The sequence below is a fragment of the Littorina saxatilis genome, linkage group LG1 (assembly GCF_037325665.1).
Source record: "Littorina saxatilis isolate snail1 linkage group LG1, US_GU_Lsax_2.0, whole genome shotgun sequence".
In the NCBI taxonomy this organism is placed as follows: Eukaryota; Metazoa; Mollusca; class Gastropoda; order Littorinimorpha; family Littorinidae; genus Littorina; species Littorina saxatilis.
This window is the reverse complement of record NC_090245.1, coordinates 79,059,400-79,072,146: the sequence shown is the minus strand read 5'-3', so window position 1 is coordinate 79,072,146 and position 12,747 is coordinate 79,059,400. Positions and strand designations below refer to the sequence as shown.

General features: G+C 40.6%; 1 protein-coding gene across 3 annotated transcripts in view; it reads right to left on the bottom strand.

The window, feature by feature from the left end:
* Positions 1–2,783: 2,783 nt before the first annotated feature.
* LOC138980567 (myocyte-specific enhancer factor 2A-like) overlaps positions 2,784–12,747 on the bottom strand; it is a 133,049-nt gene continuing 123,085 nt past the window's right edge. For all 3 annotated transcript variants that reach the window (XM_070353467.1, XM_070353460.1, XM_070353476.1), the window contains 4 exons: positions 11,003–11,256; positions 8,242–8,335; positions 7,773–7,884; positions 2,784–6,889 (listed from right to left, as the gene is read on the bottom strand). In XM_070353467.1, the coding sequence (XP_070209568.1) occupies positions 6,490–6,889; positions 7,773–7,884; positions 8,242–8,335; positions 11,003–11,256 (860 nt within the window). In that variant the 3' untranslated portion in view covers positions 2,784–6,489. The remainder of the gene's footprint in view (positions 6,890–7,772; positions 7,885–8,241; positions 8,336–11,002; positions 11,257–12,747) is intronic.

Below are 12,747 nucleotides of genomic sequence, written 5' to 3'. Positions count from 1 at the left end.
TGTGGGGTGAAAGGGGTACCTCAGAACCAGAATAATTACAATTTAGCTCAGCTCACTCACAATTTTTCTACCACCTCCCATAATTAAACATCTGTCTGGTGCACATAACATTCTTGTTCATCACATCTCCAAACAAAAGCATTTTCCAGGACATAAGTTACAATCCAGATTATCTACAGCATCAAAAAATAGACTTTTTTCTGCTAAACTGATGTGGTAGCTAAACAATTAGTCACATGTACAGGGTACAAAGGTCATGGTTAATTGAAAACAACAAGTGGCACATCGTGATTGGCTGTGACGCACACAGAATGATGGGCAACAAATGGGATAACAGTACATAACGCAACCACATAAAGCAACACTACACAGTGGTGCTGCAAAATGCCAAACTCGTTCAAAACGTACATCAGCATGGAAAAAAAGTCCCAAAGGACTGCATCGTATGCCTTCATTATACAACTGCAAAGCGCTTCCGGGCCCATCTATTAACAAGCATAGAGATGTATATATATAGGCAACAAGAACATGTATCACATATATATCATATACTACTGTTGTTACTGCTCTGTTTTTAATACTCTTACAACCCAAATGTCTAAACTACTGAACAACTTGAATACTAAAACATATCAAATAGATAGTGGGGATGTTTCCATACAGCACTCAGGACACATAGCCAGGGTTTTTAAACTCCTAACTAATTCAGATGCAGAACATTTCTGAATGCTAAAAGGCATGAATTGCAAATCCCTCATGCATCCACAACACAATCTTCAAAATGTGTAACCAGCTGGCAATTAAAGCAAATCAAGTGAATAGACCAGAGCAGACTTGAATTTTTAACTGTCAAGAAAACAGTTATATCTACCTTCCACTATTCCTACTTCAAAGCCCATTGAGAAAAGGGAGCACGCTAATTTGAACATGTTGTATGTAGCACTACCATATATATTTTATCAGGATAGTTGTTAATGCCATAACTTTTTTTGGTATCGTTCATTTCTCTTGACACTTCTAAAAGGAAAATACATTTTTTTAAATCCAAGTATTCTCTGTCTAACCCAGGAATTCAAAACAGTCATAATAAAAAGTAACAATACGCATGAAAAGATGGAAACCGGTTCAGTTTTTTGTATCTCAGACAGAGGAAAATGGTAAGTCATAACAATCACACAACAGAAGAAAAGCATACAAGAAGCTTGTAGCATGTTTTTGTTTGCGTTATCACACAATCGAAACATAAAATGTTCACAGTGTAACATAAAATCATCATCTAGTAAACAGTCTAGCATCTAAAACAGAAAGCCCGTAAGACCAGACACTGCTGCTGCTGCAACGAAAGCATCATTAAAAATGTAAAACAATCATGAGCACAATGAATGAAGAAAATGTGAGACCAGTTAAATATTGATGGCTACATACATAATCAACAACGAATCAAACAAACAAAGCCAAAAATGAAAGACAACATAAAAGAAGAATTTGTGACACATATGTGGCTATCTGTTACATTTTCATTGCACCACGTCCAACAACCAGTGTCGGAACACCTTCATGAACATCAAAATTAAAATTCCAACATCAAAACTAAAATTTCAACATCAAAATCAAAATGTCAACAATGTCTACATCTCTACATGCCGTCTCTGTACATAACAAAATCAGTTAATTCATACACGCACATAAATATATTAACTACACAACATGAAACCAAGCAATATTTCTTAATTCATCATCATGAAACCAATTAATATTTCTTCAATTTCTAGCAAACACAAAGGGAACAAACAACACAATAAATTTTTCCTCTCTTTTCCTTCACAGCATAAACAAGAAATGCAGTGAACATAAAATGAAGATATGTATTTTTCATGCCATTCCTTTTTCATAGCGCCGACTACGGAGATTTTCAATGGAACATATAGACTTATTCTGCCATTAATACGTTAATTCCCCCACAAGAAATAACAAAAATATCTGTTAGAATACAACAAACCTTTCTGTTGAGATTCTGGACATTCGTGATCAACAAATGTAAGTTGCAGTCACAGGATTTGAAGTTATCGTGCGAGAGATTTATTTCTCAGAGTCAACTTTGTGTGCAGACTCTCCTCGGTGTCCGAACACCCCCGTGTGTACACGCAAGCACAAGACCAAGTGCGCACGAAAAAGATCCTGTATTCCATGTCAGAGTTCGGTGGGTTATAGAAACACGAAAATACCCAGCATGCTTCCTCCGAAAACGGCGTATGGCTGCCTAAATGGCGGGGTAAAAAAACGGTCATACACGTAAAAATTCCACTCGTGCAAAAAACACGAGTGTACGTGGGAGTTTCAGCCCACGAACGCAGAAGAAGAAGAAGAAGAAGTTATATTGTGCATGCGGTTCTCGCACAACACAATATTTATATTGTAGCTCTCTTTATTTTCTGACCTTTGAGTTCAAAACATTCAACCAGCCCCGTGTTTGTTACCAGAGAAGTCATTCTTTCTTTCTTTATTTGGTGTTTAACGTCGTTTTCAACCACGAAGGTTATATCGCGACGGGGAAAGGGGGGAGATGGGATAGAGCCACTTGTCAATTGTTTCTTGTTCACAAAAGCACTAATCAAAAAATTGCTCCAGGGGCTTGCAACGAAGCACAAGTTACCAGAGAAGTGATTCTTTCTTTCTTTATTTGGTGTTTAACGTCGTTTTCAACCACGAAGGTTATATCGCGACGGGGAAAGGGGGGAGATGGGATAGAGCCACTTGTTAATTGTTTCTTGTTCACAAAAGCACTAATCAAAAATTTGCTCCAGGGGCTTGCAACGTAGTACAATATATTATTACCTTACTGGGAGAATGCAAGTTTCCAGTACAAAGGACTTAACATTTCTTACATACTGCTTGACTAAAATCTTTACAAAAATTGACTATATTCTATACAAGAAACACTTAACAAGGGTAAAAGGAGAAACAGAATCCGTTAGTCGCCTCTTACGACATGCTGGGGAGCATCGGGTAAATTCTTCCCCCTAACCTGCGGGAGGAGAGAAGTGATCATGCCATTAAACCTTCCTGAACTAAATTACTGATGTACACACACAGTACCATCAGTAAAATCAACGTTAAAGTTGAAACCATTTTGTCTTGCATTCGAGTTTCTGAAACAAGAGACTCAGCCTTGTACATGTATACATGGAAATGGTTTTCACAAAGCAGTTCCAGATTTTGGACTGGTCTACAACTGGAGTACACACCACAAAATGAAGATCTTTTCCATCTCTTTCCTTGTTTGAAAAATAAATGTAAGAAAAGCACAAAAGAGATTTTGAAGGTTTTGCTTCCAAATTTCATGAAAAAGATTTAAGCTGTACAAAATTATTTAAAAAATCAGCACACGTACTTTCCACACCAGTTCAAAATCCAACTTGTACAAAAATACGTTTTTGGTCTAGTCTAAATTGCAGTCTGTGACAAACCCAGCAAAAACTTTTTTGATTCTTTCAACAACCAAAAAGACCAAATCCTCAGGTATAAAAGGCAAAGTTAATTACTCTGATGCAACATTTTCAGATGCAACAAGGTTTAAGAACTTTCACAGAGAAATTTGCAATTTACCAGTTTTGATATGCATTATGTTATGCACAACCTGATCTCAAGATAGTTTTGTCTGTAGGCTATAGTGCGTCAGCATTTAATAATTTCATTTATTAATTTTTAAGACCATAATTTAATTGTACATGTATCATCTACAGAATTCACAGCTGAGTTAGAAATTTGTTTCTCTGTCTATGGAAAAACTGAAGGATCTTCTCACAGAAGTGGTTTATGATGAATTAATGTTGCTATTGATGAATTAATCTTATCTAAATGATATCAAGACAGAAACTTTCTCAACATAGTGATCCAGTCACTGCCTGATCATTATCATCATCTAAAGAGTAAACAGTAGGAAAAGACAAGTGTTTGAAATGTCTGCGTTTAAGAAAATTCTCTTCGAGTTACAGTCACAAATATCTTGCTTTTTTTTCTATTTCATTCTCCTTCATCATTCTGGTTTCTTTCTATTTCATTTACTACATGTGTTGAACCAGCAAACAATTTTTTTGTCAGTTACTGCTGACCGAACAATCAATTAACCGTTCACTAATTAAAACAAATAGATTGAGAAAATAAACCACCACACAAGTGTTAAATTTACATGTGATATGTGCGTTTTAAAGAAACGATGCAAAGACACACGGGTCTCATCTGAATCACTGCTGCAACACAGGCAATTTCAGAAGTACCTTCAAACTCTTTCTTCAAGTCGTTGCTCAGAATGATTTAGTTGTGAGGAAGGAATATAGGGGTGGGGATGGAGGGGGACTGAGTAGCATAGGGGGTGATAAAGAGATAACGGCTGCAAGGATACGGAATGGGGGGAGAGGGGAGGGGGAAGGCAGTGGTATGTGAGTGATACGTTAAATACATGTGTCATGATTCTCACTAACAGTAAAACAACAGATAGTTTTTTTCTGATAGGTGTTACTGTACACTAATGTACACTCTTTCTACACTATGTACACTCACCAAGAAATTTGTACACCTCTCTCTGTGTGAGCAGAACAAGCAGGTAACAAGAAAAAAAATCTATCTCAAGCAGAATATGCTTCCATTCTGCCTCAATGGTTCTTCGTGCCTCTGAATTAACTTGCTCAAAGTTAGGTGAACACAAAAAGTATTACCCTAGATGTGCTGAACCACCAGAATACCAACAAAAATAAACACTAGAAATTGCAAGCACACATACATGTACAATGCACCTTATTTCCTATACCCTTCATTTTGCTCTGCTTAAAAATTTGGCATTTGCCACATTAACAGCCCCACAAAAGACACTTATTTTAACATGAATTACATGAAGTCGCTTAAAAAGTCATACATCAGCTGCTGCTTTACATTTGATTTTTTCAAACAATGATCATCAGTTATGCTTAATGCTGCTAGCTAAAATCCTGTGGCCTAGCTTTCCATACTTCATACTGTGGACTTGTTTTTAACTGACACCAAGTGCAAAGCATAAACTTCACCTGACATTCTTAGAGAAAAATGGCTTTTTAGGTACATATATTAGCCTTAGCCACACAAAAAAAGACAAGTTTAAAGATACAGTATGAACCACTAAACCAGAAGTCCATCCTTTCATCTGCAATTTTTCATGCTGCTTTTTCTTTGCGTGAGGAAAAAACCCAAACCATGCACCAGCTTAGACACAACTTTTTTTAACTGTTTTAACTCCAGAACAGAGAAAACCGGTCAAAATTATGAGTTTTCAAGTTGTGCGACAAAAGTATATACCTGTTATTTCAGTTGTGCAATTTCTGACATGAAAAGCATGTTTACTCTAAAGCACCAGACTAAAAAAAATGATTTTCCACACAAAACTCTAACGAACATATATATATATATATATATATATATATATTATATACCGCTTGCGGTGATACGTACGTACACCTTCAACATAACCACATGAAAAAGTCAAACCTGTAGAGTGCAGAGACTAGTTAGTCGCTTTACACAAAGCTGTCACTGTTATAACTAGCACACTTTTCTTTTATGTGAACATGCTCTTCTTATAAGTATGCCACAAACAAACAAAAACAGATAGAACTATATGTGATTCTTGTGGTTTAAAAGCTTCCACTACGCACACGCTAGGCACTCTCCACCAAAAACAATGGCTACGCTGTTGACAATGCTGGGGAAGAACATAACAGTACACAACGTATTTTCCAAGCAACTTCTACGTTGACAGAACACAAAAAGACTGAAGCTACATGACAAAGAAAAACGTCCAACAGTGCCGCATCCAAGTTACTGTGTTCGAAGCAATGAAGATGCAAAGGCATCCACCCTTCAACCTCCTTTGGGATACCTGGCCGCCTCTTCTGTTTTCTCAAGCACAGACAACGGTGACATGCAGACAAGAAGCAAGTCCAGAGAGGCTGGCACATATACGTGGATCCACAGTAATGCTGGAGATTGCGTTCCAAGCTGCAACTCTGCCCGCACAGCCTAGCGTTGTGGGAGCCAGGTCGAATGGCCGGACAAAAAAGAACACCACCACCACAGCACATACAACCCACCTGCATTCAGACACAGAAGGGAGGCAGGTGGGTTCGTTAAGTCAGCCGAGCGTAGGAGGGCTCAACTCCACCCCCCAAAAAAAGGGTTAGACACAGTCCCAGTTCCGTTGCCGACGCTCAACCCAACAGCAGAGGCGCATGACGACAACAACGCTAGCACAGCAAAACACCATCCACAAAGAAACAGCCTCCTCGTGTCTTTCTTCCCCCCTTCGCTCTCCCCCTCATGAAATTTGACACGAGAGCCGAGGCCCTGAAAGCTGCCAGCAGGGACCTAGCTGGTAGGGATCGGGGAAAAAAACATCCTCACAAGTTCCAAAGGTCAAGGTCGCCGGGTCACATCTCCCCCATGAGGTCGCGACCTTGACCTTTACGTGGTCCAGCCCTCCATGCGCGAGCGCTTTACCATGGGGCTGTCATAGTCCAGGTTGTGCACGCTGCTGGGCGAGGCGTTCTCCGAGTGCGAATGATGGACAGGGGACAGGTGACCCCCGACCCCGTCCCCCATAGGTCGCAGCTGATGTTGGGCCTGTTGTTGCTGCTGTTGTTGCTGTTGTTGTTGTTGTTGTTGTTGTTGTTGTTGTTGTTGTTGTTGTTGTTGCTGTTGTTGCTGTTGCTGTTGCTGAGATGGCGTCTGAGGGGTCATGGGACCGGAAGGGGTGGTGGACTCGCGGGGCGGGGTGATGGGCTCACTCTTGATGTGCATGCCGCTCAGCGTGTTGACCGTCATGGGAGAGACGTGGCCGCCCCCCATCGCCTGGTGGACAGGACTGGAACAAAGACAACACGTTGTATGATAACAGCAAAAGGACGTGGTTATCAAAGCACAATAGCCATTACTTTGCAAAGCATTGGAAAAAAGAAAACACTTCTTTGATAACACCTTCTTTTTTTTTTTGCAGAAGGACGAGGTAAAAAAAGCACAATTGTTGTTACTTTGCAAAGGGTGCCAGGATTTCAAATACAGTGATACCTGCAAGGCAAAGACCACCTTACGACCGGCAAAAAGAGTCCATACACTACAAGTGGCCTGTCACGACAGATACATGTTGGTAGAAAAAATAGACAGAGCTAGAGGGGCAACAGAATGTGCCTTTTTAAGGGGTGGTGTGTAAGTAACTCTAATCTCATCAGAGGGGCCTTGCTCACATTGTGCAGGTACCACTTTAAAACCATACAGCAATTTAGATGTCCGGTGGTTGTGCAAGCCATTTACCAAACCGTTACTTCTTTGCAAGTACAAATCCTGACTCTCATAAAAACTGACCAATTTGTCACGGGAACTTATTCAAACCAAGTCTAACAAATAGCTATTACAGTAACATGTGTAGGAATAAATCGTACGCGTATAGAAAGGTAGGTATAACTGGTAAAAATGCCAATTTTTCTTCCGGTATTTTTAGTTTTAACAGTAAAATACCAAAAGACCCGTTAACACCCTGCATTCAACTGACCCCTCGGTAATCCTGTACACCTATGAAGCCACAGATTGACCTATCACTTCAATTTTAATCCCATAATTTTAAGATCCTGTCAACAGAATATAATGAGAATATTGACGGTTTCCACTGTGAGGAAACAACCTGAATTTCCCAGCAATATGGGATAATACGTGTACAGTAATAAAAATGAAAATGAAAATATTAAACTGACCTGTGATGGCCCATCATTTGAGGATTGTGAGACATAGGGGATCCCATGTTTTGTCCTGCCCATGTGTTGTTGTAGCCTCCGCCCATATCATTGGGATTCATGTTGAAATTGTCTGCAACAGACACAGAAAGATCTAACCAAAAGAAAACAAATAAGTGTAAAAAGTTACATGAGCAAGATGATTAAATTGGAAGCAAATATGAATATTTGTATCACCCTTTCCCTAACTTTTGCATAGCTTCTGTGAGCTATTTTTAAATCTTGCAAACTCAGTTACGGTATGCACTTACTTATTTTCTCCCACAAGCCAAATGTAAGAACCATTAGATTCTACTCTGCCAAAAATGTTGCGAGATTGCAAATTACACGGTGGCATATTCTTAATATTCATAACTGGAAAAAGCCTAGCCTCAAAAGTTATCGGTCAGTCACATGCATTTAGTTATCTCAAACCAACAAACAAACCCACTTTGATAGGAATTGTTGAGACTTGAGGCATAGTTCATGTTGCCTGTCATGGTCGTGTTCGGGTTCATTGGTGGGTTGGGCGATCGACATTGAGACTGCAACGAAAAAAAGCACAGTTTGAATTACAGTGGAACATGTCTCTAAGGACCACCCAAGGGAGTGACCGAAAGTGGTTGTTATAGACAGGTTGCTGCTGTGGAAAGGTGAATTATATTACATATTACTTCCCCAAATCTCATTAATAGCAATTTACTTCCGTTAAGTGCTTGAACGTTGAACACGCTTCCCTGGTTACACAAGGGAAGCTACTCCCCCAAAGAAAACATCACGTAACTATGGTCACAGACCACGTGATCTATGAGGGTAGGCTCCCCTTGAAGCCACGTGACACGCGGCCGCCATATTGTTACCACTTCTCTTCCAACGCCTGAGCTGCTCAGACGTGTTTGTTCACGCTCCGGGCTTTCATGCCCGTTTTCAGCTTTGGTGAGCTGATTGTTTTCCCTGGTTTTCTCTGCATTCTTCTTCACGGGTGAGACCTTTCCTGCTTGTTTTGGCTAGGCATTGTTAGTTTTAGAACGTGTTTTCTAGAACTTTTATGGTGTCAGAATGTCCGATAAGGACTCTAAGAAACGTGGCTCGACGGCTTTTGCGTCTGATACACCTTCAAAGCGACCGGCGAAGAAGTCTAAGGCTAAGCCTACTGTACATGTCACTGACCCTGCTACTTCGGCTACTTTTAGCGTTGTCATTGATCCGCCTACGACTTCTCCTGTTTGTTCTCCTCCTGTACATAACTATTTCATTAGTTCAGGAAGCTCACAGAACTTCGACCAGGTCTGTCTATTCCTATCACTGGACTGCGTGGACTAGTTGGTGTACTTTGAATAAAGTTAATCCAGTAGCGCCTAGGTCTATGCAAGTCGCTAACCATTTATCATGGATGTCTTCACAGGGTTGTTCGGTCGCTTCTCTTAAAGTTCGGAGATCGGCCATCTCGTCAACATTAAAGCAGTTAGGACATAGTATCAATCTTGGCGGTGCCATAGCTTCAGTGCTGAAAGGCGCCTCGATTGCCGACGTTAAGTCTAGAATACCAGTCCCTGCTTGGGATCTCTTTCTTATTCTTGAATATTTGAGATCGTCTGATTTTGAGCCTCTGCATGCTGCAAGTTTACCAAATCTAACACGAAAGACACTTATGTTACTTTTGTTGGCTACGGCCAGACGTGGTAGTGAGGTTCATGCCTTATCCGGCCTCCAGAGAGACATTGCTTTTCAATCAGATGGCTCCGTATCCCTAAACTTTAGACCAGATTTCCTGGCTAAGAATCAGAGACCCGATCAGCAATCCCCAGTGATTACGATACCTCCGCTAGCTAACATTCTAGCTCCTCATGATCCAGATCTTGTTAACTGCCCTGTTCGTGCTCTGAACATTTACTTATGTCGCACGAATCCCATCAGAGCCAGTAGTCAAAAGTTGTTGTTTATTTCTACAAACACCTCCCGAAACAAAGACATTGCTAAGTCTACTTTGGCAAAATGGGCTTCCACACTCATAAAACAAGCCTATGTGTGGTGGCAGCAGAACAATGGGGTGCAGTCTACTCAGTTCATCCTGCCTCTATCCTCGGCGAGGACACATGAGACCCGCACATGGGCCTCCTCACTCGCTGTACTCAAGTCCAGACGGCTTCCTGAGGTCCTGGGCGCCGCTTACTGGCGATCCGATGACGTCTTCCTGAATTACTACTTGAGAGACGTGGCGGGCTCCCGCCCTGATGGTTGCAACGTCCTACCAGCCGTTGTTATGGCCGGGCAGGCTCTTCCTAGATCCTAGGGCGAGTTAACCCTCCTCCTTTATTAGCATTCTGCTATTAATGAGATTTGGGGAAGTAATATGTAATATAATCTAAAATTTAAGAGTAAATTTTCATTTGATTAATATACTTACCCAAATCTCATACCAAATACCCTCCCGCCTACCCCGCTTTAGACTTGCTCAGGCTTGTCAAGAAGTGATAACAATATGGCGGCCGCGTGTCACGTGGCTTCAAGGGGAGCCTACCCTCATAGATCACGTGGTCTGTGACCATAGTTACGTGATGTTTTCTTTGGGGGAGTAGCTTCCCTTGTGTAACCAGGGAAGCGTGTTCAACGTTCAAGCACTTAACAGAAGTAAATTGCTATTAATGAGATTTGGGTAAGTATATTAATCAAATGAAAATTTACTCTTAAATTTTAGATTATAGAGAAGCAAACTTGTCTGGGAACCCGGGTTGAAGTGGTTACTGTGGGCAGGTGGTCGCTTCAGAGAGGTGGCCGCACGGGCAGGTTCCACTGTATTATGCATGCATGTTCAAATCACAGGCACATAGAAGAGAGTTATCTAAAGTCAACATTTTGAAATCATACAGTTGTTTATTTGAAAGCAGTTGTGGTTTGATAACAAATAAATTGTCTCATTAATAAAAGAATGCACAGACAACTGAACTAACTGCTATCTCATTAACAAAAGAACGCACAGACAACTGAACTAACTGCTAACAAACACAGTTTTTTCCTAATGGCACTAAACAAAAAGCCTGAAGAAGTAAGGGCTTAAAGTTGGAAAAGTTTTAAATCAGAGTCTTAAAAGGGAAGATCCCACTGTGGTTCACAAACAGTCTGCAGCAATAGGTCACAACAGCTAGGTCCTTTTTCTGTAAGGGAGAAACAGCACCACGAAGTATGTCGAACAATACAGAAAAGTCATGTACCTCAGAAGGGTGCACATCGTTTCGTTGCATGCCAGGAGGCACGATGCGAAGGCTGGGGTTGGCGCGCAGCTGCTGTGACGAAGGGTTGGGCACCATGGACCCAGAGGGCACCGGTGATGGGGGCATGGGGGCTGGTGATCCCCGGTGCAACGGTTTCCCACCAGATATCATGCCCGGTGAGCTGCACGGTGATATACGGTGCTGGTAACCGTTGGGCGTCGGGGCTGGTGAGTGGCTCATGTCCACCATTCCGCCTGAAAGTGACATACTGTGTGTGATATGTGTTAAACGAGGGGTGTTGCTATGAAAAAAGATAAACAAGTTTGTGAGCACACCTCCTGCCCTCCACGCACCCACCAAACTCTCCCACACCCTGATAAAGAGAAGAAGAACTAAAAAATCAACCTTACCCTCCTCCACTCACATATCTCCTGCCTCAAAATCAAAATGTGTCCACATGTACCAGACATATTAAATAACTTTGCTACATGCTCTTCTCTGCAACCTCCTTGCTAGTTGCTTTTGAGATTTCAGCAAATTTAAAAAAAAAATTAAAATCAATCCAGCAAAATAAAACCTCATTATAAGTTCATGAACAGCATCCAGGATAAGGTCACTGCATAGCAGATCTGCTTGTCAAAACTTTTGCTAATCTTTTGCATAAATCTGTAATTTTCTTCCTTCTTTCCTTTTTACATTTAGTCAAGTTTTGACTAAATGTTTTAACATAGAGGGGGAATCAAGACGAGGGTCGTGGTGTGTGTGTGAGTGTGTGTGTGTGTGTGTGTGTGTGTGTGTGTGTGTGTGTGTGTGTGTGTGTGTGTGTGTGTGTGTGTGTGTGTAAAGCGATTCAGAGTAAACTACTGGACCGATCTTTATGAAATTTTACATGAGAGTTTCTGGGTATGATATCCCCAGACGTTTATTTCATTTTTTGGATAAATGTCTTTGATGACGTCATATCCGGCTTTTCGTAAAAGTTGAGGCGGCACTGTCACACCCTCATTTTTCAATCAAATTGATTGAAATTTTGGCCAAGCAATCTTCGACAAAGGCCGGACTTTGGTATTGCATTTCAGCTTGGAGGCTTAAAAATTGATTGATGACTTTTGTCATTAAAAATCTGAAAATTATATTTAAAATTATCTTTTTATAAAATGATCTAAAATTACGTTCATCTTATTCTTTATCCTTTCCTGATTCCAAAAACATATAAATATGTTATATTCGGATTAAAAACAAGCTCTGAAAACTAAAAATATAAAAATTATGATTAAAATAAAATTTCCGAAATCGATTTAAAAACAATTTCACCTTATTCTTTGTCGGTTCCTGATTCCAAAAACATATAGATATGATATGTTTGGATTAAAAACACGCTCAGAAAGTTAAAATGAAGAGAGGTACAGAAAAGCGTGCTATCCCGCTCAGCGCGGCCATTAACGCACTATTCTGGCTTGTCGATTTCACTGCCTTTGCCACGAGCGGTGGACTGACGAAACAACGAGTATGCGGTCTTGGTGAAAAAATGCAGTGCGTTCAGTTTTATTCTGTGAGTTCGACAGCTTGACTAAATATTGTTATTTCGCCTTTCGCGACTTAATTTTGTTTCTCCTTATGCTGACAGGAAATCAGTGCACACGGTTTATACAGGGGTTTATAATGCTGCTGACAAACTGTCAGCTTAAATGCACCAGCTAGTGGTTCTTTTTACAAAACAGCTCATTGCTTATTTCATCTGAAGT